Raw genomic sequence first — 24,100 nt, 5'->3', positions numbered from 1 at the left:
AAAAAGGCTAGTGGGACTTGAAACCACTATATTCGGAACACTGTGTCCTTTCTTAGGTTGGGTAGATCTGAGAAGGATGTGAGGAGATACCCATACATGACCTTGGACAAGTCACTTCACTTATCAGAGACATCTGGATCCTCATCTGTAAAATGGGGTGGTAGTGCCAAATCATCTGTAAAGTCACTTCCAGCTCTAATAGTCCATAATTCTCTTTCTCCTATAGGTAATGGGGAACCATTGAAGGATTGGGAACTAAAGAGCGACCCAATAGTCACCTCTATCTGGAAGACTTGTCTGGAGATGAAATGAAACATAATTGGAGGGAATGGAGGGAGACTGGAGCCAAAAAGTCTAGTTAGGTACTAGTGCTCTGTACGCTTGCTAAAGGATATGCTCAGTCAGTGACTCCTAGTCAGACCCTAGGGGAAAGGGGACTGAGTAAAAGTGGACTGGTGACTGAGTCAGGCTTCAGCAGACAAATATTATGGTCCCTTCTAACTTCCAAATGTTCTGATTCTGTGGTCCTGCCCTTTAGCAAGAGGCCAGATGTGCCACTGGAAGTCTACCAAGTTTATGCTCAGTCCTGTCACCTTTAATGTGATGGCAATAGTCTAAGACCTGCAAGATCCAAATGTCTAGGACACCAATTCCATGTGTTATTGTCACAGTGCCCCGTGTGGTCCATACCTTTCCCAAGCTATATCAGAAGAGAATGCAGTAGTTCTTAATAATTATCTTAATTCTCCTCATGGCAACTGGATACAATTTCCTGTCTCCATTAGTTCACATTGTTCCTCTTTTGTCATTTTCTCACCTGCCCAGAAGGGCCCTCAGCAGGATAGGAAAATGGAAGGTTCATTCATGAGGACAGCAGATAGGGAACAGGGAAGGGGAAAATGCTGTTCCCTCAAAGGAGTCCCTTTCACCATGGGGTTATGTGCCTGCCACAAGGGCTGTGAACATCTGGGCATGGCTGGGTAACTAAAACACCCTTACCTTCTGATTTCCCAGCTATCCCCCAGGACCTTGCTCAAAGACTCCTTTCTCAGGAAGCCTTCTCATATCTCCCCAGCCAGAAAGGAAGACCCCAGCTCTCTGCTTTGTACTTCTTTTGGCACTTGTACCTTTTCTTATACTATTTGTAGACATATCCTTCTAAATAGAGTGTAATTTCCATGACGATGAGGGTTATATCTTTTTTCATTTCTGTTTCCCTCAAATTACTGAAAAGAGTGATTTGGAGTGGCAAATAATAGGTACTGAGTACATGTTTATTGAATAAATGTTGAACTAATAAATGCTTCTTATTCAATTTGTTATGGAAATTCATGTAGTGTAGCTACAATGTTTTATCTTTGTAAGAATGATTCCATGGTAGATAAGGGGTGGAAGGGAATCATTATGAAAACTTCTTAAAAGTAAATTTTGTAATTTTCCTGATTTCATTTTTGTGATTGAGGCAAGACTGCAGCAAAGTATGCGATGTAATCAAGACCCCAAGTTAATCAAGAAAAGATTCAATTTAACTCATAATTAAGATCATTTAGCATATTGTGGCCAAAAGAAAAGCCATTGAGAAAAGGATGGGTCTGATTTTTTTTTGTCTTTTTTTTAAGCCAAGGATTACATTCATGGGGAAGCATAGGTATTGCTGCTGCCAGGGACTACCAAGAAGCATGGTCTATGACACAAACCAATTAAACAAGATTGGCACAGCAGACGGGATTTTCAGGGTGGAAATGCTTTCTATTTTATGTTTGTATCAAAGATCAGAACATTGCAAAATGCTCAAACTAAAGTTATTGGGAAAACCCTCTGGCCCACTTAATAGCCCCAGGGCATTCTTTTAATTTGGGAAGACACTGGATAGATACATGAACTTTGGATTCCTTCTTTGAAAATATGCCAACTCTTGAAATCTGTGGAGATTTCAATACAGGTATCACAGAAGAAGTAATAATAAACAAACATTTTGATAGAATTTTATAGTGGGGAAGATTTTTCATTTAGACAGAACGGAAAAAAAAATTCATGGTAAAGAAAGCAAAAGAAAATTATTTTCAATCAGAGAACTCCACAAAGACTTTTGCTCAATGAAAAATGGGCTGAGTAGGAATGGAAGGTGACTCACTAAATGTAACTTCCAATGTCTGATCTGCCTAGAACCAAACAGCCTACTCAGAGAGTATTTGGAACATCTTATGCTATTCAGCAAACTTTTCTCTCTGTGTGTACTTTTCAAGATAACATTTCAAGATCATTCATCATCCTTGAAGAAAAACAGCTGTGTTTAAAATGCAAAATAATGTTGAATAATCTTCAAAATAAAAGATTTGTAGAGTTGGAAGAGAACTCAGAGGTCATCCAGTCAAACTCTTGGTGAATGCAGTAATCCCCTCTACATTGTATTTCATAGGTGGCCATGCATTTGCAACAGGGAACTCTTTACCTCCTGGGGCAACTGATTTCAATTCTAGAAGGCTATAACTGCTAGAAAGATTTTCCATATGTCCTTGCAATTTCTTTCCTTCAATAATTGTTCCTAGAATGGATTCTATTAAAAACAACATTGTCTAGATAGGACTTGACAGATATATTGAGATTCCATTTTCAGCCAACAGATGGCTTTATTCTGAGTAGGTAGATAATGCTCAAATTTGTCCCACTATTCTAACCACTGTTTGTTTAGCCATGGATTAAATGTGGCTCATAGGTAACCAGCACCAGGTGTTGACTTCCTGATTTGCTGCCATAAAGATTTGGCCCATTGATGATGCCCATCTGTGTTTACCCTTTGACCTTCAGTTAAATCACAGGACTAATTAAGGGAGTTGGAGCTTGATGGTCTACTCTAGCTATATCAGGCATGATTCGGATTTTGGCACTGCTTTTTCCCTTTTGTAGTGTCAGGCTGAGCTGAAAAATATCTGCTTGGAATAGAAAAATAGGCTACAAAAGTCAAAAGGAAGAAATGAGAGTTAACTCAAGACATGGAACCTAACTTTGATCACCACTGTCAAGTTTTAAAACATTTTTGCGTCTAGGTTTCAGTGAGTCATTTGAAAATATTGCGTGTGAATATATTTCGCAAGACTTCATATGTATAATTGATATATTGTTTGCTTCCTCAAGGGGTGGGGGAGAGGGGAGAGGCAGATACAATTTGGAACTCAATATTCAAAAAAAAGAATGTTAAAATTTTTACATGTAATTGGAAATATTTAGCAAAACTAATAAAAACATATTAAATGTTTTTTAAAAAAGGAAGTATTCCATATGGGAAACACCTATCTACATATTTGGATGTTGTGGATATTCCTGTAACCTACCTCTGTGTATTCTATGAAACAAAGTGGACATTCTCACAGTATGAATTCATTCAAGCACAGACTTACTCCATTCGCTGTGAGGTTCTTCTTTAAGGAGAACAGATGGGTGAGTACAAATAGCACAAAATGTGTAGGTAAATATTAGTACTGAGAATACCAATATACAGATAATAAAAGCACTTCATCAATAGAATCTCACCTGAACAGTTTTCCCAATCATAGCATGTGTCATAGCCACAGGGCTCCCTCTTTGTGCTATTGAATGAAAGCTTTATCCTTTCAATGGCCTGTTCCAACTGAGGTCCACTGTGGCAGGATCCAACAGACAAGAAATGGAGTTTCTGGGTATTTGCACATTTCTCTGCCAAAAAATTGCAGCTGGCTTTGGTAAAGTAATGGTTGGAGTCTGAATTGAATACACAGAGATCTTCTGAGTAATGACTGTAAAGGGAAAAAAAAATTACATGTTTATCTGAAGAAAAGAAGAGGACGAAGATAAACAAGGAGGGCACACAGCTGAATGATGATAATTGATCCCTCTGCTGCCAGCACCTTCCCCACTCCAATCTATCCTACAAACTGTTGCCATATTCATCTGTCCAGTTTCTTTCTAGTACACTATGCTAACTCTGATGTCATAATATTCAAGTTGTAGATTGTTGAATGAGCTGATTAAAACTGTGGCTTACACTAAAAGGCCTTATGCAAAATAAAGATGTATAATTAAAATAACCCATGGAAGAAAGGAATTTAGACTAATGGAATCTCATAAACTCTAAAAACAAATGTATTGTCAAATGCCTTCAGCTTTGAAAAGAAGTCGCAGGTAATTTTATCCTTCAGTTTGTGGCTTCAGGTTTACAAATGACTATCTGTGTAGCACTGAATGGTCTTGTCAAATTTCAAAATAGAGTTCATGTAGCATCTTACCTACAATCCTCTTCTGGAGACATGCAAACACATTGGGATCCCACCATTTTACGTCCTGGTCCACAATTGCTCACATGGAGTGAAACATCTGAAACAAACAAATGAAAGACACGAAGACTGCTCTATGCGGTAATCATTTAACTTCAAAGTGCTGCTTCTCTCTTAATTTTTTTAAAAAAAAGTTTATTGTTTGTTTATTTTTAACATTTTCTTTTTAAATTTTGAGTTCCAAATTCTTTCCCACCCTTCTACTCTTCCCTCACCCACTGAGAAGACAAGCAAAATGACATCATTATATATGTGAATTCATGCAAAATATTTCTGTATAGCTATACTGTAAAAAAGGCAAAAAAAAAATGAATGAAAATGAGAAAATTATACTTCATTTTACACCCAGAGTTCATCAGTTTTCTTTCTGGAGGTGAATATGATGTTTTCATAGTGAGTCCTTTGGAATTGTCTTGGATCATTGTATTGATCAGAGTAGTCAAGTCTTTCATAGTTGATTATCAGTACGACTTTTCTGTTACTCTACACAATGATCTCCTTGTTCTCACTTCCCTTTGCATCAGTTCATATAGGTCTCACCATGCGTTTTTTTTCTGAAACCACCTCCCTCCCCAATAACTTCTTACAACACAATAGTACTCTATCATAATCAAATGCTGCAACTTTTTAAACATTCTCCAATTAATGAGCATCCCTTCAATTTCTAATTATTTGCCACCACAAAAAATAGCTATTCTTAATATTTTTGTACATGTGTGTCCTTTTCCTTTGCCTTTGGTTTCTTTGGGTACATACGTAGTAGTGGTATTGCTGAGTAAAAGCATATGCATAGTTTTATAGCCCTTTGGGAATAGTTCAGAATTGTTCTCCAGAATGATTGGATTAGTTTACAACTTTACCAACAATTCATAAATGTACCTCTTTTCCCTCATGCCCTCCAGCATGTGTCATTGCTGATTGGTATGAGGTGGTACCTCAGAATTATTTTAATTTGCATTTCTCCAATCAATAGTGGTTTAAAGCATTTTTTCATGACTAGAGATAGCATAGATTTCTTCTTCTGAGAACTGCCTATTTTTTTTCTTTTGATCACTTACCGATTGGGAAATGGCTCCTATTTTTATAAATTTGACTCAGTCCCCTAATATTTGAAATATGGGGCCTTTAGCAGAAAAAACTTGGTATAAACTTTTTTGATGTTACTTCATTGTCTATGGTACTTTTTAGCAAAATATAGTTTCCCTGATTATCTCTTCTAATTAAGTCTATGTTTGCTTTTGCATTGTCTGAGATCATAATTGCTACCACTGCCTTTGTTTTATTTTATTTTCACAAGATTTTGAGTTCCAAATTTCACCCCATCTCTCCCCTCTCCCTCCCCCAAGATGGTGTGCATTCTGATTCCCCTTCTCCCAGCATGCCCTGCTTTCTATCACTCCCCTTCTTATCCCCTTCTCCCCTACTTCCTTGTAGGGCAAGGTACCCCTCACCTGTATATCTTATTTCCCAGTCGCATGTAAAATAATTTTTAATATTCATTTTTATGAATGAACTCAAACTTTGAGTTCCAAAATTCTCTCCCTTTTTCTCTCCCCACCCTCACTGAGAAGACAAGTAATTTGATATAGGTTATACATATGTAGCCATGCAAAACACATAGTCATGATGTGAAAGCCTAACTATATTTTCCTCCATACTATTCCTCCCTCCATTTATTCTATTCTCTCCTTTGAACCTGTCCTTTTTCAAAAGTGTTTGCTTCTGACCCCTCCCCCAAAGTGCCCTCCCTTCTATCATCTGCCCCTTTCTCATGCCTTTCCCTCTACTTTCCTGGAAGGTAAGATAGATTTTCACACCCAACTGAGTGTGTATGTTATTCCCTCCTTAAGCCAAATTCTATGTGAGTAAGGTTCACTTATTCACTCTTACCTCCTTCTTCTTTCCCTCCAATGTAAAAACTTTTTCTTACCTCATTTATATGAGATAATTTACCCCATTCTACCTCTCCATTTCTCCATCTCCCAGTACATTTCTCTCAGTACTTAATTTTATTATTTTAGATATCATCCCTTCATTATCAACTTATCCTGTGCCCCCTCCATATATATATTTACATATGTGTTTCCCCCAACTATGCTAATGCTGAGAAAAGTTTCATGAGTTACAAATATTGTTTCCATGTAGAAACGTAAACAGTTCAACTTTAATAAATCCCTTATTATTTCTCTTTTCTGTTTGCCTTTTCATGTTTCTCTTGAGTCTTGTATTTGATAGTCAAATTTTCTATTCAACTCTGATCTTTTCAGCAAGAATGCTTGAAAGTCCTCTATTTCATTGAATGTCCATTTTTTGCCTCCTAAAGGATTATACTCAGCTTTGCTGGATAGATGATTCTTGGTTTTAATCCTAGCCCTTCTGTCCTCTGGAATATCATATTCCAAGCCCTCTGATCCCTTAATGTAGGAACTCTTAATCTTGGGCTATCCTGATTGTGTTTCCACAATACTCGAATTATTTCTTTTTGGATGCTTGCAATATTTTCTCCTTAACCTGGGAACTTTGGAATTTGGCTACAATATTTCTAGGAGTTTTCCTTTTGGGATCTCTTTCAGTAGGTGATCGATTGATTCTTTTCATTTCTATTTTACCCTCTGGTTCTAGAATATCAGGGCAGTTTTCCTTCATAATTTCTTGAAAGATGATACCTAGGTTCTTTTTTTTTTTCATGACTTTTAAGTAGACCAACAATTTTTAATCATATGTCTTAGATCTATTTTCCAGGTCAGTGTTTTTTTATCCAGTGTAATGTTTCACATTGTCTTCTATTTTTTCATTCTTTTGGTTGATTTATGATTTCTTGACTTCTCATAGAGTCATTAACTTCCACTTGCTCTATTCTAATGTTTAAGGAATTATTTTCTTCAATGAACTTTCAAATATCCTTTTCAATTTGGCCAATTCTGCTTTTAAAGACATTTTTCTCCTCACTGACTTTTTGGATCTCTTTTGCCCTTTGGGTTAGTCTATTTTTAAGGTGTTATTTTCTTCAATATTTTTTTGAGTCTCCTTTAGCAAATACTTGACTTGATTTTCATGATTTTCTTGCATCACTCTCATTTCTCTTCTGAAAATTTTCTCTACTTCTCTTACTTGATTTTCCAAATCATTTTTGATCTCTTCCATGGCCTGAGACCAATTTATATTTTCTTGGAGGCTTTTGACGTAGGAGCTTGTGTCTTCTTTTGATTGTATGTTTTGATTTTCTTTGTTCCTAAAGTAAGATTCACAATGTGAGTTTTTTTTAATGTTATTTATTCATTTCCCCAGGCAAATATTTGACTTTTTAATTCTCTGTAAAGGTAGGACTCTGCTTCCAGGGTGGAGGATACTGTCCCAAGCTTTGGGGGCTGATTAAGTTGATTAACGTTTCTAGGCTTCAGTCTTGCTATGTAGGAAATGAGAGTTTGAATAGGTGACCTTTTTCAGCTCTAACTCTATGATCCTATGCTTTCTAGGATAGCTTCTAGCTAAATCCTATGATCCAAGGGAAAACCAAAAAGATGCCCTCCATGACCAAGATCAGATATTACCCACCCAAACAATGACTTCTTCTTTGTAGCTTTTGTTGTTGTTATTGTTTAGTTGTCCAGTAATGCCTGACTGTAGTGATCTGTGAGTCATTCTGTCCACTAAACTATCTAGCTGCTCCATACATAATTTATGCACAAACACATATATGCTCATATATACACATACATAATACAGTCACACTTTATATATATGCATATATATATGCACTTTATGTACACACATATATACACACTCAATGTGTATATTATATATATGTACATGTATATATATGTGTGTGTGTATACACCCAGCTTACATCATTGTTTTTTTATGTAATTTATTTTTCAGTTCTTAACTTTCACTTCCACAAGAATTTGAATTCAAAATTTTCTCATCTTTCCCCACCCCCTACCCAAGGACAGCATGCATCCCATCCACCTCTTCCTCCAGTCTGTCTTCCTTTCTATTGCCCACACTTCTTCCATCCCCCTTCCCCTCTATTTTCTTGCAGGGCAAAATAGATTTCTATACTCCATTGGTTGTATGGCTTAACTTCAAGTTACATACTAAAATAATTTTTAACACCCATTCTTAAAACTTTGAGTTCCATATTCTCTCCTTCTCTCCTTACCCATTCTCATTGAGAAAATAAGCAATTCAATATAGGTCATACATGAGTAGCAATGCAAATCACTTCCATAAGAGTCATGTCATAAAAGACTAACCACATTTCTCTCTCTCCTATCCTGACTTTCATTTATTCTGTTCTCTCCCTTGACCTGTCCTCCCACAATAGTGTTTGCTTCTGATTATCCTTTCCCCTAATTTGCTTTCCTTTCTATTATCTTCCCTCTCCTGTCCCCTTTCCCCTTGCCTTCCTGCAGGGTAAAATCGATTTCCATATCCAACTGAGTGTGTACTATTCCCTCCTTAAGCCAAATCCCATGACTGCAAGGCTCAATTATTTTCTTTCATCTCTTCCATCTTCCCCTCCACTGTAAAAGCTCTTTTTTCCCTCTTTTATGTGAGATGATTTGCTACATTCTATCTCTCCCTTTCTCTTACTCCTACTACATTCCATTCAACAGTAAATTTTATTTTTTTTAGGTATTGTCCCTTTATATTCATCTCACCCTGTGCCCTCTGTCTATGTATACACACACACACACACACACACACACACACACACACACATACACCCATGTACATATACATACCTACACATATATAGCATACACATATATACCTACCCAAGCACACTTACATATATATTTTCCCTCTAATGACCCTAATATTGAAAAAGGTCTCATGAGTTACAAATAACATCTTTCCATGTAGGAATGTAAGCAGTTCAACTTTAATGAGTTCCTTAAGACTTCTCTTTCCTGTTTACCTTTTCATGTTTCTTTTGATTCTTGTTTTCAGATGTCAAATTGTCTATTCAGATCTGGTCTTTTCATCAAAAATGCTTGAAAGTCCTGTATTTCATTGAATGACCATTTTTTCCCCTAAAGTACTGTGCTCAGTTTTGTGAGTACGTGATTCTTGGTCTTAATCCTTTCTCCTTTGACCTCTGAAATATCATATTCCAAGCCCTTTGATCTGTTAGTGTAGAAGCTGCTAAATCATGTGTTATCCTGATTGTATTTCCACAATACTTCAATTGTTTCTTTCTGGCTGCTTGTAATATTTCTCTTTGACCTGGGAACTCTGGAATTTGGCTACAATATTCCTAAGAGTTTTCATTTTGGGATCTCCTGGTGATCAGTGAATTCATTCCATTTCTATTTTATCCTCTGTGTCTAGAATATCATCTTAGTTTTCCTTGATAATTTCTTGGAAGATGTTATCTAGGCTCTTTGTTTCATTATGGTTTTCACAATCAAGTGAGAGGAGTTTGCTTCTTTCCTGGACTATACTATGTTGTTTGAACAACCACAAGCATTTGTATCTGCCCAGGATTTGTGAGTAGGATTCCCTCTCCAGAGCCTCCATCAGCTCCACCAGGCCAGTGCTCCTCCTCACCTCAGGACCACCACTCAGGACTGAGACCCAGATCAGCTGCTTGATTCCCCCAGGGTCTTTAGGCAGAGGGCTCCAAAAGTTGATGCTGCTGCTTCAGTGGCTGCCCCTGCCCTGGGGTGAGGGCTGGGACTGAACCTTGCTCCCCTCTCACCCAGGTGAAAGAGCTTTCTCACTGACCTTTGAAGCTGTCTTTGGGGTTTGTAGGTTGATAAATCTGGGAACCACAAGTGCTTCCCAGTGATCCCGTGTCCTGAAGCCTGTTCCAGTCATGTCTGTGCTGTGCTGCATGACCAAGGCTAGGCTGTGCTCCACTCTGGGCCCAATGCTAAAGACCTTTCTTGTTGGCCTTTCAGGTTGTCTTGGACTGGAAATCTTGTTCACTCTGTTGTATTGTGGCTTCTGCTGCTTTAGAGTTTGTTTAGAGTCATCTTAACAGGATTTTTTGGGCTATGGGAGGAGATCCTTCTACTCTGCCACCTTGGCTCTGCCCCCTGTGTCATTGTTAATACAAGCTGAAATATACATTGCTATTCTGCAGTATGCACCAATCATGTGCATTCCACAAAAACACATTAAAGACAAACACACATTGTCAATGATATGTTATTGATTTCACTTACATCTAGGGTACTAACCTTTATTGCAAGTGAGTGAACTTGGAATAACTGGCTCCCAGGACTTTTTCCCACATGTGTAATTTGGTGGCCCAGAAATGACAAAGCCATGGGGGCAAGTGAGTTTGATGGTGTCTCCAATGTCATATACACTTTGATATGGTGTGATTGAAAATCCTTCCTGTACAAATGGCTTTAGGCACCCTACCCCTGTAGACAGAAACAATTATATGAACATGTCACATGAAAAATCTCATATTAATAATTATAAATAGATTTTTGTGACTTAAGCGAACTAGGATGCATTTCCTATGAGCTTAGCTACTTTGCTTCTCAATGAATGACTTAGGATTTAATGGCTTTCATTTGTATAGTACATACTACATAATCTACAAAGCAAGAGAGGTAACTGAGGACAGAATTTGGAGTCAGAAGACCTGTGTTCAGATTCTGGATTTATGGTTTACTACTTGTGTGACCTTGGACAAATTTTTCAACCCTTCTGGGTTTCAGTTTTCTAACCTATAAGATCATGGGGTGAGACTATTATTACAGCCAGTCCTATGCAGGTCTGATCCTCTGACCTACTTATGACTTTTTGTTGTTGATATTATCTTATTTATTCCTCACAATAACATTGTGAGGCAAACATCAATATGAGGAAACTAAGGCCTGTGGATGGAGGGATAAAGGGACTTGTCCAAGGTCATAGAGGGATTAAACTTCAGAAGATGAATTAGACTCCAAAGTCAGTGCTTATTCCCCTATGCTACAGGGCTTGGTCTTGTTTGCCATAAAGCTGTAGTACAATGGGGATAATCGTAATCAAGGATAGGGATGTGACTTAGATTTACTATATTCCTAAGAGAACACCCCTCAATTATCTAAGCAGAGGAGTAATAGAGGGTAACCCTAGGTAAAATGTACCAATAATTTTCAAGTGTAACGTAAACTGCTAATTTCCGTCTTCTTTCCTAACAGACATGTTAAAAGAGTTGCTAATGAGTTGCACATTGACCTGTTTATTTTCATTTTCTCTCCTTGCCTATGTGGACTAATTGCTAGAATACTTACCAACCAGTCAAAGGACCAACAAGCATTAAGACTAATAAAGAAAACAAATAACTTGTGAGGAAATACATCGGAGTAGCCTTGGAGCTGTGAAGAGGTGGTAGAGATTTTTAGATCTTTCAATGGGAGAAGATAAAAAAAGTTTGTTTTTGTTTCTGTTGTTTTTTTTACACTGATACGTGAATCAGAGAGGTAATTACCATTAAATCCCTTAGAAAAGATATTAATTTTATAATAATTGCTCTGAAAAAAAATTTTACCTCTAGGGACACCAAAAATTTTATGAATCAAAATTTATTAAGATTAATTAGGGTCATTTAAAAAATGTCTGCCTTATATACTAGTGCGTTTTACTAATTTTATTTTTTGTCTCTTATTCTTTGTTATAAAGACTGGTTCTTTGGGAGTATTAAGTACTGGGATACTTTGGGAAAGGTAGGTGATAAAAAGTCAAAGTTATAAAATTTTATTTGAAAAAATGACTAATTTATGAAAACAAAAGTTCATTATCTTGTTTTAGCTGGCCTAAACACATAGGATTCATTAATCTACCTAATACTGAATCACAATCTCTTTTTTGCTGACTTTTTAAAAAATTCATTTTGTTACTCTAGTCTGGGGTTAATTCTTCTCTCTGGACATCTCTAAAATCATGTGACTTGACTACAGGCTTTCTTGGTCCCTGTAATGGTAATTTAAGGTTAATGGTGGGGTGGAGGAAAGAGTTAAAGATCTTCTCTGCTCATTAATAGGCCTCAATACCTTTTGTTAATTTCTATTGAGGCATTGGGTCAGAGGGTCCTGCCCTCTGGCTCTGAAAAGTATATAAATACTCTGAGGTGAGGTTTTACTTTGGGGCTTACTTCTTGAAAGTACTTGTTTGGCGAGACAAAATTCTGGACAGCTGCTAAGGAGCCCACTGGCTTTGAAAACCCAAATGTTGGTGCTTCTCTCTCTGGTAACTATGTATGTATTGCTTATGGTCAGACAATTGGAAGCCCTGTCTGTTGATCTTTATTTCTCTGTATTTTCTCTGAAATTCAGGGTGCTGATTTTTACCCCTGAACTATGTGAATGATAGATGTGCTTGATTAAAGTGATTGCTGACCCCTCAAAAGTTGCTTTCCTCTTAGAAAAGCAGGTCTAAGAATCTGTACAGCAGGCCTTCCTGTGTATGTTGGGGAGCTTACTGCTATAGTCCCCTTCAAGCTGACATTTATCCACATATCCTTACTTTGACATTCCACATCTTCTTGCCTCCAGGTCTGGTCAGGTAAACACCTAAGGTAAGGGTACCCAACAAGATTGAAGCCCATCATGCAGGCAACTTCGACTTCTTCTCCAACAGAATACAGCCTCTTCTCATTCTACAAACCAAATAAACCCAAGGAATCCAACTCAACTGTTTTGTGATACTGTCATGACACTCCTGCCAATCATGACCCTCAAGCATTCCCATCTCCTTGAGAACTTCTAGATTGATTAGGAATTGGCTTATCGATGGAACTAGAGATGATATTCTTTGAGTCAGGAAAAGCAGGGTCTCACCAGAAAGGGTACCTTGCTACCTGCCCTGCCATCTGTCCCCTATACTTAGATGGTCCCATAACCCTTACCTATTCTTCTTCCTGTCCAGCCATCCACAAGTACAGCAAGACATAGCCAAAAAAATCTTCTTGCCATATGCCTCTGTTTGTACCATGCTCTCCCTTCCTTCAAATTTTTTACCTCTTACTCAGGGAAAAATAATAAAGGGAGTGACATTCGAATGCTCTTTGTTTCTGCTTACCATTCCTTGGACTACCTAGATCAAAGCTCTCTTCCTTGACTACTATTCCATTTGTTGTTGTACCTTTCTAGTAGAAAGTGTGCTCCTTGAGGAACCTGGTCAAGTTTATACTATATAGGCATGCTGAGGAAATCAATTTAAAATTGTATAATTAATTTTTAAAAGTAGACATTTTAAGAACAGTATGAACTGTTCTTTCCTTGGAATGAAATGACTGCTAACAATTACAGGCCCAATGTCTTCTTTGACTAGACTTTGAGTAGACATCCTTTTGGCTAGGACATCCCAGATCTGGAAGTGAGAAAGGAAGATATAAATACAGCACTGCGAAGTTATCCAAGTCCACAGGAATTTGAGTTGAGCCTTCTATCATATTCACATACCATTAACCACATGCCATGACCAAAGTGAAAGAGAAGGTCGATTAATGTGAAGTTGAGATGGGGGGTGGACAGGAATGGGAGTAAAGCTTAAATGAGGGTAGGGGAATAGGGATGGATGCAGTCTGTTTCTTTTTTTTCTGAGTTACTCAGGTAGAAACAGAAAGAAATGGATATCACCTGATAATTTAGGCATGGGATGGGAGCGTAGGGTTTCATAATTTTTGCATACTCTTTAAATCTACAGGGACTTACTGAAATTAGACAGACATCAGTTCTCAGAAGTGGTCCCAAGTTTCAAGTTTGTTCATTTTCCTCTGTACCTAAGGCCCTAACATTAAATTAGAACATGGTTGGGGTAGCTCACCCTGAGGAATCCATTTTCAGGAGGAATTGGTTTAACACATCCAGACTTAGGATCTCCTTCTTCAATATCTACCTCTCTTAGGGCCTCATCATCATTTATGCAGAGATCTCCCCTGGGGACATAAAAAGACATGGATTTGCATGTGTGTGTGTCTTAAAGAAAATTAGGGAAAAACCCAATGCTTCACCAGGACTGTTCAAAAAATGTCAGATACTGATCATAACATCAAAATAGTTAGAAGAACCTTCATCACTCACATCAGGGAAGGAAAAATCCCTAGCTCCTTCCCATTCTTCACCTGTTTTCAAATATTGAAAAAGAACAGTCCTCCTCTTGCTCTTGCTCTCCTATGCAAGACTTCCCCCCATTCTGGGGTGCAGGGTTGTTACATTCACGGGTTCTTCTTCTTTTATAAGATGCATCACATGGACTCCATGGAGACCAGCAACTCCAGGCACCGTCAATTTCATCTGGGATAGGAAGAGACATAACCAGGGACTTGACTAACTCTTCCCAAGATCTCTGGATGAAGAGTCCATAATTGTGGCTCATTAGCAAATAAGGGACAGGAATAAGAGTATAATTAGGTATTGAACAGGAAATTTCAGTAGGAAGTAGGATGGGGAGACAACATGGATGGCTACTGCCTTTCAGATCATACAGGTGGCACCCATGCCTGTCAGTCAGTCAATAGTCAGTTAATTACATTTATTAAGCACCAACTATGCGCTAGGCTTTGGGGATACAAAGAAAGGTAAAAGACAATGCCTGCCCTTAAAGAGTTCACTGTCTAATGTAATATAATTGAAACTACTGATGGAGAAGGGCTTATTTCGCTCTCCCTTGGGGAGAGACAATAGACTAGCCATGCCACTGAAAAATGATAAATGAATAACATATATTGCGGAATTGTGTATAATTAGAAATCACAGATAGTATGTTCATAAATGGGAATAAAGAAAGCTTTGCTAGAACCTGTAGTTAACTGGGTACCAGTTAGATCTTGGTTTCAGTTTGTCTGATAGAAGAGCAGAGACTGATTGACCTTTAACTTTCTGGCAACTGGCAGAGGAGAATCATTACCTCTGATGTTTATGGGTATGATTTTTACTCTTATTGCTTGAGAATGCCAGTTATAGAACCCTTATACTGTATTAAGCACATTTACAAGGCTGGAAGCAGATGTTTACCAGATTGTGACATGTCACCAAGTACTTGCTTGTATGGAGAAAAAAATCCAGATTGTAAAGATCTCACTTTCCAACTGATCTTAAAGATTTCTTTTTGTATAGATAATTCACCAACATGCATGTAACTGAACTTGTGGAACAATTTTTGGAATTCATAATTGATCTTTTGCATAGCTCTCACTTAGTACACATTTAACACCTTTAGCAGCCCTGGATGTGGGTGGCAGTTATTGTTATGGAAAACTGTAGAGTTTCTCAAAATTAGCCTAAAAATGGTACAGATTTAATGACCTTGGAAGGCAGCTATTATCTCAGGGTGGGAAGTCTGTCCTGTCCAGGTGCTAATAATTATTTCAAGAATTACTCCAGAGGGAGGGAAAGGTTGATAAATCCAGTAAGACTTCTTGCAAAAGTTAAAAAGTAGGGGTGGAAATACTGTTCAGCAGCAAAATATGAAGTTATAGTTCTACTTTAAAGAAAATTCAGCTTTGAACATGCAAGGGAAAAGGGTTATGATTAACTATTCTTAATATAAATGCTTGTGCTACTAATCAAGGAAGTCTCCAAAATGGGATTTGCATTGGCTTCTTCAGTATACAAACAATAAATGTGTTCAATCTTGTGGGGAAAAAAGGCTGGAAACAAAACAAAGTCAGGCTAAAGTATTTTATCTCGATAATATTTAATATCATTTTTGGACTTTTAATAAGGGCCAAAGCCTGAACTAATCAATCAGACTGCTTTGTTTTGCTCTAAAAATGCCATTTCCTGTGTCAGCAATTTCAAAGACCTGTTTATGACAGGATGTCTACAACCACAGTAGAGTGATTTTTTCTTATCTTGCAGAGACAGAGGAAAACAGACATCCTGGAATCTTAATTTCCAACTGACTCTACTTTTTTAACAGTCTTGTCTCACTGTCTTTACAACTTATTCAAGTAAGAAAATCCCTTTCTTATGGTAACATGTATTTAAGCCTAGTCATTCTTGTATCAGACAGTCAGAAGTTTCCTTCTGGCTCCATGATCATGTATCTGCTAGTTTTGGGGGAATAAATAATATAAATGTATGTATATTAGTCTATTTGCCTCTTTTAACCAAACTTTCAGGTTGACAATCTAAATGTTGCATCTCCCCCAATGCTGAAGCACAGTGATGTGCATACAATACATACAATTAACAAATACTTGTTGAATGTTAAAAAAAATGAAAAACACGAATAGATCAGATGAATAAATAAAAGGCCCCCAAAGTTGTAAATCCATGGCATTATAAGAAAAGACCAGAAAAACTTTTATCTGTCATTGGCTTAAAAACCACAGTTCAGTTTGAATTCACTCTCCTTTACAAAGTCAGTTTCCTTTTCTATTACTTAGGCAGTCAAGAGCAACTTAGTAACTGTGTGACACTAAGCAAGTCACAAAAGCTTTGTCTGCCTGTTGACCTCAGTTTTCTCTACTGTAAAATGGAGATAACATCACCTACTTCCCACGGTTGTTATGAGAATCAAATGAGATAGTCTTTGTTGAGTGCTTGGAACAATGCCTGGCACATAGTAGGCACTTAATAAAAATCTTGTGCCCTTCCCTTTCCCTACCCGCTGCTTGGAAGCTCAAAGCCTTTTGAGTGTTTATGAAACTTTCAAAGATGTTCCTGAAAGGAATTTTACACAGGATGGGGTTATTTTCATTAACTGTCTTAAAAAGCATTTTAGAAAGAACATGATTATTTCACAACAATGCACTGATACCCACTGGAAGTATAGTCTGGGGCTCGCTTCTCACAGCTCTGGCCATAGGTACCACTCTGACACACACAGAGACACTCGGTTCCTGAGAGTGTGGGTCGTCCATTGTTAGCACATGGGGCACATTTGCAAGGATCAAATTTCTCAGCGTATTCAAAAAGAGCTTTCTTGAGATTTTTCCGTTTAGTTACTGCGCAGGGAATGTTTTTCACCAAGTCCAAGATTGATGCCAGCTAAGAGAATATTCCAAAGAAGAGTAATGTCATTCAATCAAAAAATAAGCATTTGTTAAACACTTTCTGTATACCAGACACTATAAACTCAGCATCTGGGAGACAAAGAAAGGTTAAAATGGCCCTCCTTTCAAGAAGGTGACATTCTAATGGAAAAACAACATAAACACATAAGTAAATACACACAAAATATAGACAGTAAATGGAAGATGATCCTGGTGGGAGCAGATCTGATGGCTGAGAGGGCTGGGAAGGCCTGTTGGAGGACTTTTTGAGTTGACTCTTCAAGGAAGTCAGGGACTCTAAGAGATGGAGGAAAGGAAGGAATATATTGTAGGCATGGAGGACTGCCAGTGAGAAAGTACAGAGACTGGAGACTGAACAGCAGCTAGATCAGTATGGCTGCATTGTGGAGTGCCCGGAGGGAAATAAAACATAAGATGGGAAAGGAAGGAAGAAGTCACGTTGTGGAGGGCTCTAAATGTGAAAAATTGACTATAGTTGATTCTCGATGTAGTGGGGAGCCAATGTAGTTTATTGAGTTAATGGGCTGAGCAGCAGACCTATTCTTCATTTCCCACCCAGTTGCATTCCTTCAGCCTTCTCTGTCTCTGGGGGGTTCCTTCCCTTTCTTTTTCAGTTTGTTTTGATGGGTTATGTTCCTTTATTGGTTTGCAAAGTCCTTGAGGACGAGGACTATTTTGCATCTCTTTGTATTCTCAGAATTAGCACAGTGCTTGTGATATAGTGGCCACTTAATAAATGTTTATTGGCGGACTGACTGACTGACTGAGGATGCTTTAGAGAATCACTTTGGCAGTAATAGCCTAATCACTTGGCTAGATGTTCTATCAGCATAGAAGTCTGTTGGAATGAAAGAGAAAAGTTGAAGACATTTCTCACTTAAAAGGAATGACATAGGATGTCATTCAGTTCTTGTCATTCCAGAGGGAAGCCCTCCAAAGGTTTGTTGTGGAAAGTGGAGGGGGTATCTGCCCAATTTTTTGCGAAAATGGAATCTCTCCCATTCTCTCTCTCTCTCTCTCTCTCTCTCTCTCTCTCTCTCTCTCTCTCTCTCTCTCACTCTCTGTCCTTCTGTCTCTGTCTCTCTGTCTATCTCTCTCTCATGGTGTCTCTGTGTCTCTTTTTCTCTCTGTCTTCTCCCTCTTTCTCTCTCCCTCCCTCTGTCTCTCTATCTCTGTCTGTATGTCTGTCTCTTTCTATCTCTCTGTCTCTCTTTTTCTACATTTTTTCTCTCTCTTTCTTTCTTTCCCCCTCCCTCCCTCCTTCTATCTCTGCCTCTCTGTCTCTCTCTGTGTCTCTTTCTTTTTCTCTGTCTTCTCTCTATCTCTCTCTCCCTTCTTCCCTTCCTCCCTCTTTGCTGTTTTTGCTTTCTCTAAGATGTGCCATCATATGCGTCTTCCACTCTCCTAGGAGTTATGCCCTTGGGAAGTGATAGCCTCTAAAGTAACTCCATAGCACTGTCTTATGAAATTCTCAGAGGTACCTATAAAAGGACAGTATGGATGCCAATGCCCAACACATAGTAGGAACCTAATAAATTCAAAGTGACTGACATTGAGTCAGGCAACTAATGAGACTAAGTACCTCTGTTAAAATCTTACAAAGCCTTATCTGAGCAGAGACGCTGGCAGGGGATGGGAGTGAGTCTGAAAGAAAGTTTTCCGACCTTGCTGTTTTGGCTTCTGGTGCAAACATAAGGAGAGATGGAATACCAAAAGATACAGAACCAAAGTAATAGGAAAGTAGTAGAATGAGCAGCAGAGTTAATGATGATAAGGAAAAAGAACTACTAGGAAGCAGCCTTACTCTTGGTGTGACAGGCTTGAGCCCTGAAGTAACTATTTTCTGTAGTGTGTAAAACACAACCCAGCTATGCTTTCTGGCCTGTATTCTCTATGTAGCATAAGTGATCTTCCTTAACACTGCATGTAAATAAGATCTAACTTCCATGGAGACTGAAATACCTATTCCCTATGCCAAGAAAATAGTGCATCCTTTTTTGGATCCCATTTATGGAAGTGTCTCTGTTTACAAGGTAACCAGATTGGAAAGAAATTTAAAGGATCTTCAGAGAGGCAGCTTGGCTAATGGAGAGAGTATTGGAATTGAATTCAGGAAAACCTAGGTTCAAATCCTGATTCAGACACTTACGAGCTGTGTGATGTTAGACAAGTCACCCAACTTTTCTCCATCTCAGTTCCTCATTTGTTAAATGAAGGGGTTGAACCAGATGGTTTCTAAGGTCCCTTCCAGCCAGGAATGTGCTGGTAAATGATTGACAACTGGTAATACTTAACAAAAACAATACATGCAGGACAAACTTTTAACTTTAGTCTGCATTATTATAACTTTCTCCATCACTTTCTGAAGTCTAGACAATCAACAAAATAATAATTCAAGCTTTAATTTGTAGTGTTTGCTGAAAATTTAATAATTTATTATTATAATATCAATTAATTAATAAGTAATATATTATTAATAATTAATTAAAATTTAATAATAAAATTTAGCAATAATTCTTTGCTAGTTTTTCAGTTTCAACTGATACTGCCAAGTCCCTGCTTTCATCTCTAAATAATCATATGATTTATGGGCATTTCAGTGGACATGAAACTCTCTATAAACCCTAGAAGAGATGACCTCCTTTCATGGAATTATAGTAGTCAATCTGTCAACAGTCAATAAGCATTTTTTAAACACTTATTATGTGTCAGGCACCGGGCTAAGTGCAGAAACGCCCACATAGATTGGAGCAGTAGAGGAAGAATGATACAGGTTCTGGAGTGTGAGGACCTAGGTTCAAAACTCACCCACACCATTTACCATATTTACTCTAAGAGACAATTAGATGGCTCAGTGGATAGAGAGCTGGGGCTGGAGAAAGGAAGACCTAGCCTCAGACATTTAATAGCTGTATGACCCTGGGCAAGTCACTTAACCTTGGTTAGCCTTAAAGGCAGCTGAGTCACTCAGTGGATAGAGGACTGAATCCGGAAGACCTGAGTTCAAATTCATCCAGAGAGACTCACTAGCTGTATAATCCTGGGCAAATTACTTAATATCTGTTTGCATTATTCCAGTGGAGAAGGAAATGGAAAACCAGACTTCTTCCTTGGGCCACATCAATAAAGTGAGTAGTTTGGATTAAATGGCTTGTGAAGTCCTTTCCAACTCCACTCTATGATCTAATGATTAATTCTAATCAATGAAACCAAGAAAAGTAAAAGCTGGAAACCAGTGGCGCTGGTGACTTCCCATCCCATTCAGTCATCATGAGTACATGCATGAGTTATAATAGTATAATAATATTAATATCAATATAACAATATACCCTAATACATTGTTGTATAATATAATATTATTATATTAATTATGTTAATATGTAACATAATTTAATGATATATTATAACATAAACTATAATAATAGTAATAAATTAAAAAATTTATAAGAAAAATGTAGAAATTAGATATTACAGTATGCCCAGGGTGATATCAAGTTATGTTTGTACAAGTTTGAGCTTTCTTATGCAACAGATTTCCTCTTCTGGATATTCACATATATTGAGGCATGCCCTGAATTCTAAATAGTGTTATCCAAAATACTTGTTTGGGTAACAAAAGCCATATCATTTCAATTTCATATCTGAGGGGAAAAGGCATACTCTACAACTGCACTAAAGGGAAGAACATATTCCCTTTACTAACTGGGGGAAGGTGAGGAGAAGGGGAAATGGACTGTAGAAGTTGGCTTTTATTTGCTTGAGAGTGACTGCCACTGCTGACCATTAAGCATCTTTTAAGTTTTACCTCATAGTCAACCACAGCAGGGTTTTCCTTCACGGACTGCAGCCACTCAGTAAATACACTGTCTTCTGGAGAGGCTCCTTTTTTCTCCCATGCTAAAGCTGCAGCATATTCACTCCTTCCTCCTTGGACCAGAGAGAGGGTTTTTTCAGCTCCCTGCAAAAATGAGCCTGTGGAGGGATTTCAATGAGATTGTCTCTTCAAATTTATTGCAGCTTTGCATTTTGAAAACAAAATATGCCTGTTTGCATTATGGGGAGACTGATAGAGATCATTCATGGCTATGGGTCATCACTTAAATATGCTGAATTTATCCTCAGTGTACTATGGATGAAAGGTAGAGTGTACTTTGTTTTCAAAGACAGCTTACTCTGTGATGCCTAACTTCTGTCTTTTAATTTGTAGACTCTCATGCCTCTATCCTAGGGAGTGACAATAATAATATAAGTAATATAACATGTAACAATAACGTAAGTAATATGCAAGTCATATAATGTAGTTAATAGTAATATAATGCAAATAATAACAATGTTGGAGCATCAAAGTTTGAGGCAAGAAGGAAAAGAAAATAATCCTAAACTTAAAAGAAAGGGTCAAGAAACCATTTAACTAAAAGAATAACTAACTGAATTGAAGGAGATAATTTAAATAAGATTTATTTAGAAGAAAGGGAAGTTGGATTTAAAGTTAAAAAAAGTTGGGTTCCAATCCTGATTGCCGCAAGTCACTGGTGTGACAAGTCATGTGTAACATGAGGAACAGGGGGAGAGGGTTAGGCTAAAAAGACCTCAAAGGTCTTTTCCACTTCTAAATCTATGGTCCTATGTTCATGTGACATTCCCTCTAATGACAGCCTTGACTCTTGTCCTTAGATTTTGTCAGAACCAATAGTTAGAACTACTTACTTCCACTGTCTGACTTAACTTAATCTTGATCATGGGATCCAACCTGTCCCCTAAGCAGGGGAAATAAAGCTTAAGAGAGCCATAGATTTGATGGCTTCCTGTACCAATATTGAAGTATTTCATCTCTTCTTTATTTTCTATGACTATAACTCACTCAGAGCTCAATTTTCCCAGTAATTTAGATCCTATATTGGTTGATCTGCTTGTTTCTTCCCTCCCACAGTACCCGTATTTAACGACTTTGCATTTATTTTTTTTTTTATTTATCCTGTATGAACTTATATATGCACTTTTGGCCTCCCCTGTTTGATCATAACTTCCTTGAGATGAAGTAGTGGTTCATTTTCCCACCCCACACTGCATCTATTGCCCTGGTTTCAACTCCATGGAATGAGATATTCTGTAACACCCTCCCTTCCCCCCCCCCCCCCCCCCCCGCCCAGGATAAGCTCATTTTTTTCTAAACTCACCACCATGTTGTTAACTAAAGTCTTGATTGACTCCATCTCTCTCAACTTTCTTTCCCTATTGGTTGCGAAGGTGGAGGCTGGAGTACCAAACTCCTGCCAATGACTTCCTTTATAGAGGGCAGAAACTGGATTCTCAGATCACTCTGAGAATCTGCTCTCCTGCCTTATTTCATCTCCATGGAATAAGATACCTTTGTGCCAGGTAGACCCTGGTTCCATTCCCCCTCCCCCCCATCTCCCATCACACACACTTTTTTGCATCCATTTGTGAATTATTTCCCCTGTTATATTATAATATCACTAAAGTCAGGAACTGTCTTCTTTTTTATTAATTGTATCCGCAGTGCTTAGCCCAATGCCTGGCACATGGTAAGGGTTTAACAAATACGGTTCATTGATTAGTATCCAAGTTCCTTAGATGATAGGGTTGTGCCTTTCTACATTCTGTCAAAATTCTTCCAGTGACTTGTGCCCTATGGTGGAAATTCTGTCCCCATAACTCATTATCTATAGTTAGAAATCTGGAATTGATTATTTATCTGCCTAGATTCTTATTTATTGAAGGATAACTTGATTCCATGTTCTGTCTGATGAAATGACTACTTGTGCACAGAATCACAGAATCTGAAATGAAAAACGGAAATCAGGGGCCATCTAGTCCAATGCATACATGAATAGGAATGCTCTCTTCTGCATCTTTGACAAGGGATCTTTAAGTCTCTACTTGAAGACCTGTAGTACCAGACCTTGCTGATCAAGATTTTCTGCCCACAATGGGCTTGACTCTGACCTCTTCTGCTGTGTCTTGCCTCTCTACTTGCATATCCACCCATTACCTAGTCCTATAGGACTATATTAATGTCAACTACCCAGTTGCCTACCTACATTTCAGGGTATGCTGTTTTGGAAACAGACCCCAATCACCCGATCTGCCCCATTTTGTCTCTAGCTGACTATGATCTGTCCTGCTTTAAAACTCAAGACCTTTATATGAGCCTTTAAATATCAGTTCTGACATGTCTAATGTTGCCTCAATGACACTTAACCTTTCAGAATTAAAATTTTAAACACCAGAAAACAACAGTTACTTGGCAAAGAAAGAGTAGCTAATGTGGTTCATAACTGGGAGATTTAATCTGGTCCTTAGTGGTCCTAAGTAAGTCTCAGCCATGGTTCTTGCTCTCCAGAACAATTAAAACAAACCTTGGAATGAAGAAGTAGAATTGTGTAAACAAGCCCAGCTATATATAAGATGCCAGCAGGCTAGAATTGCAGGCTGAAATGAACAAGATGGGACTTAATACAGAGAAATGTAAAATCTTACTCTTGTAATTAAGACAAGACAAAACAAAACTATTTTATAAGTAGCTATAAATTATGGCCAGAGAGTTGCTTATCTGGAAAAAAAAAATAATCTGGAATGTTTCGTGGACTGCAAGCTGAGTATGAGTTAACAGCAGGATATGGTAGCAAAAAAGCCAGGGTTACCTTAGGCTACATTGAGAGAATCATAATCTGGAAAAAGGGCACTGATATATATTCCTGTTGTACCAATCTGAATGAGTCAGACCACATGTGGGGTAAGGACTGTGGAGAGTTCTGTCTGCCACATTTCAGGAAGCCACATCAATAAGTTAGAA

The 24,100-nt window shown here is 38.0% G+C and overlaps 1 protein-coding gene across 1 annotated transcript in view; it reads right to left on the bottom strand.

The window, feature by feature from the left end:
- C6 (complement C6) overlaps positions 1-24,100 on the bottom strand; it is a 79,101-nt gene that overhangs the window by 5,247 nt on the left and 49,754 nt on the right. Inside the window, exons 10-17 of the mRNA XM_072605739.1 lie at positions 21,089-21,255; positions 17,032-17,257; positions 14,386-14,557; positions 14,088-14,199; positions 12,786-12,918; positions 10,502-10,690; positions 4,263-4,350; positions 3,532-3,773 (exon numbers count right to left, since the gene is read on the bottom strand). Of these exons, the coding sequence (XP_072461840.1) occupies positions 3,532-3,773; positions 4,263-4,350; positions 10,502-10,690; positions 12,786-12,918; positions 14,088-14,199; positions 14,386-14,557; positions 17,032-17,257; positions 21,089-21,255 (1,329 nt within the window). The remainder of the gene's footprint in view (positions 1-3,531; positions 3,774-4,262; positions 4,351-10,501; positions 10,691-12,785; positions 12,919-14,087; positions 14,200-14,385; positions 14,558-17,031; positions 17,258-21,088; positions 21,256-24,100) is intronic.

This window comes from Notamacropus eugenii, chromosome 4, assembly GCF_028372415.1.
Source record: "Notamacropus eugenii isolate mMacEug1 chromosome 4, mMacEug1.pri_v2, whole genome shotgun sequence".
In the NCBI taxonomy this organism is placed as follows: domain Eukaryota; kingdom Metazoa; phylum Chordata; class Mammalia; order Diprotodontia; family Macropodidae; genus Notamacropus; species Notamacropus eugenii.
The sequence above is the reverse complement of the archived record's forward strand: the minus strand, read 5'-3'. Positions and strand labels throughout refer to the sequence as shown.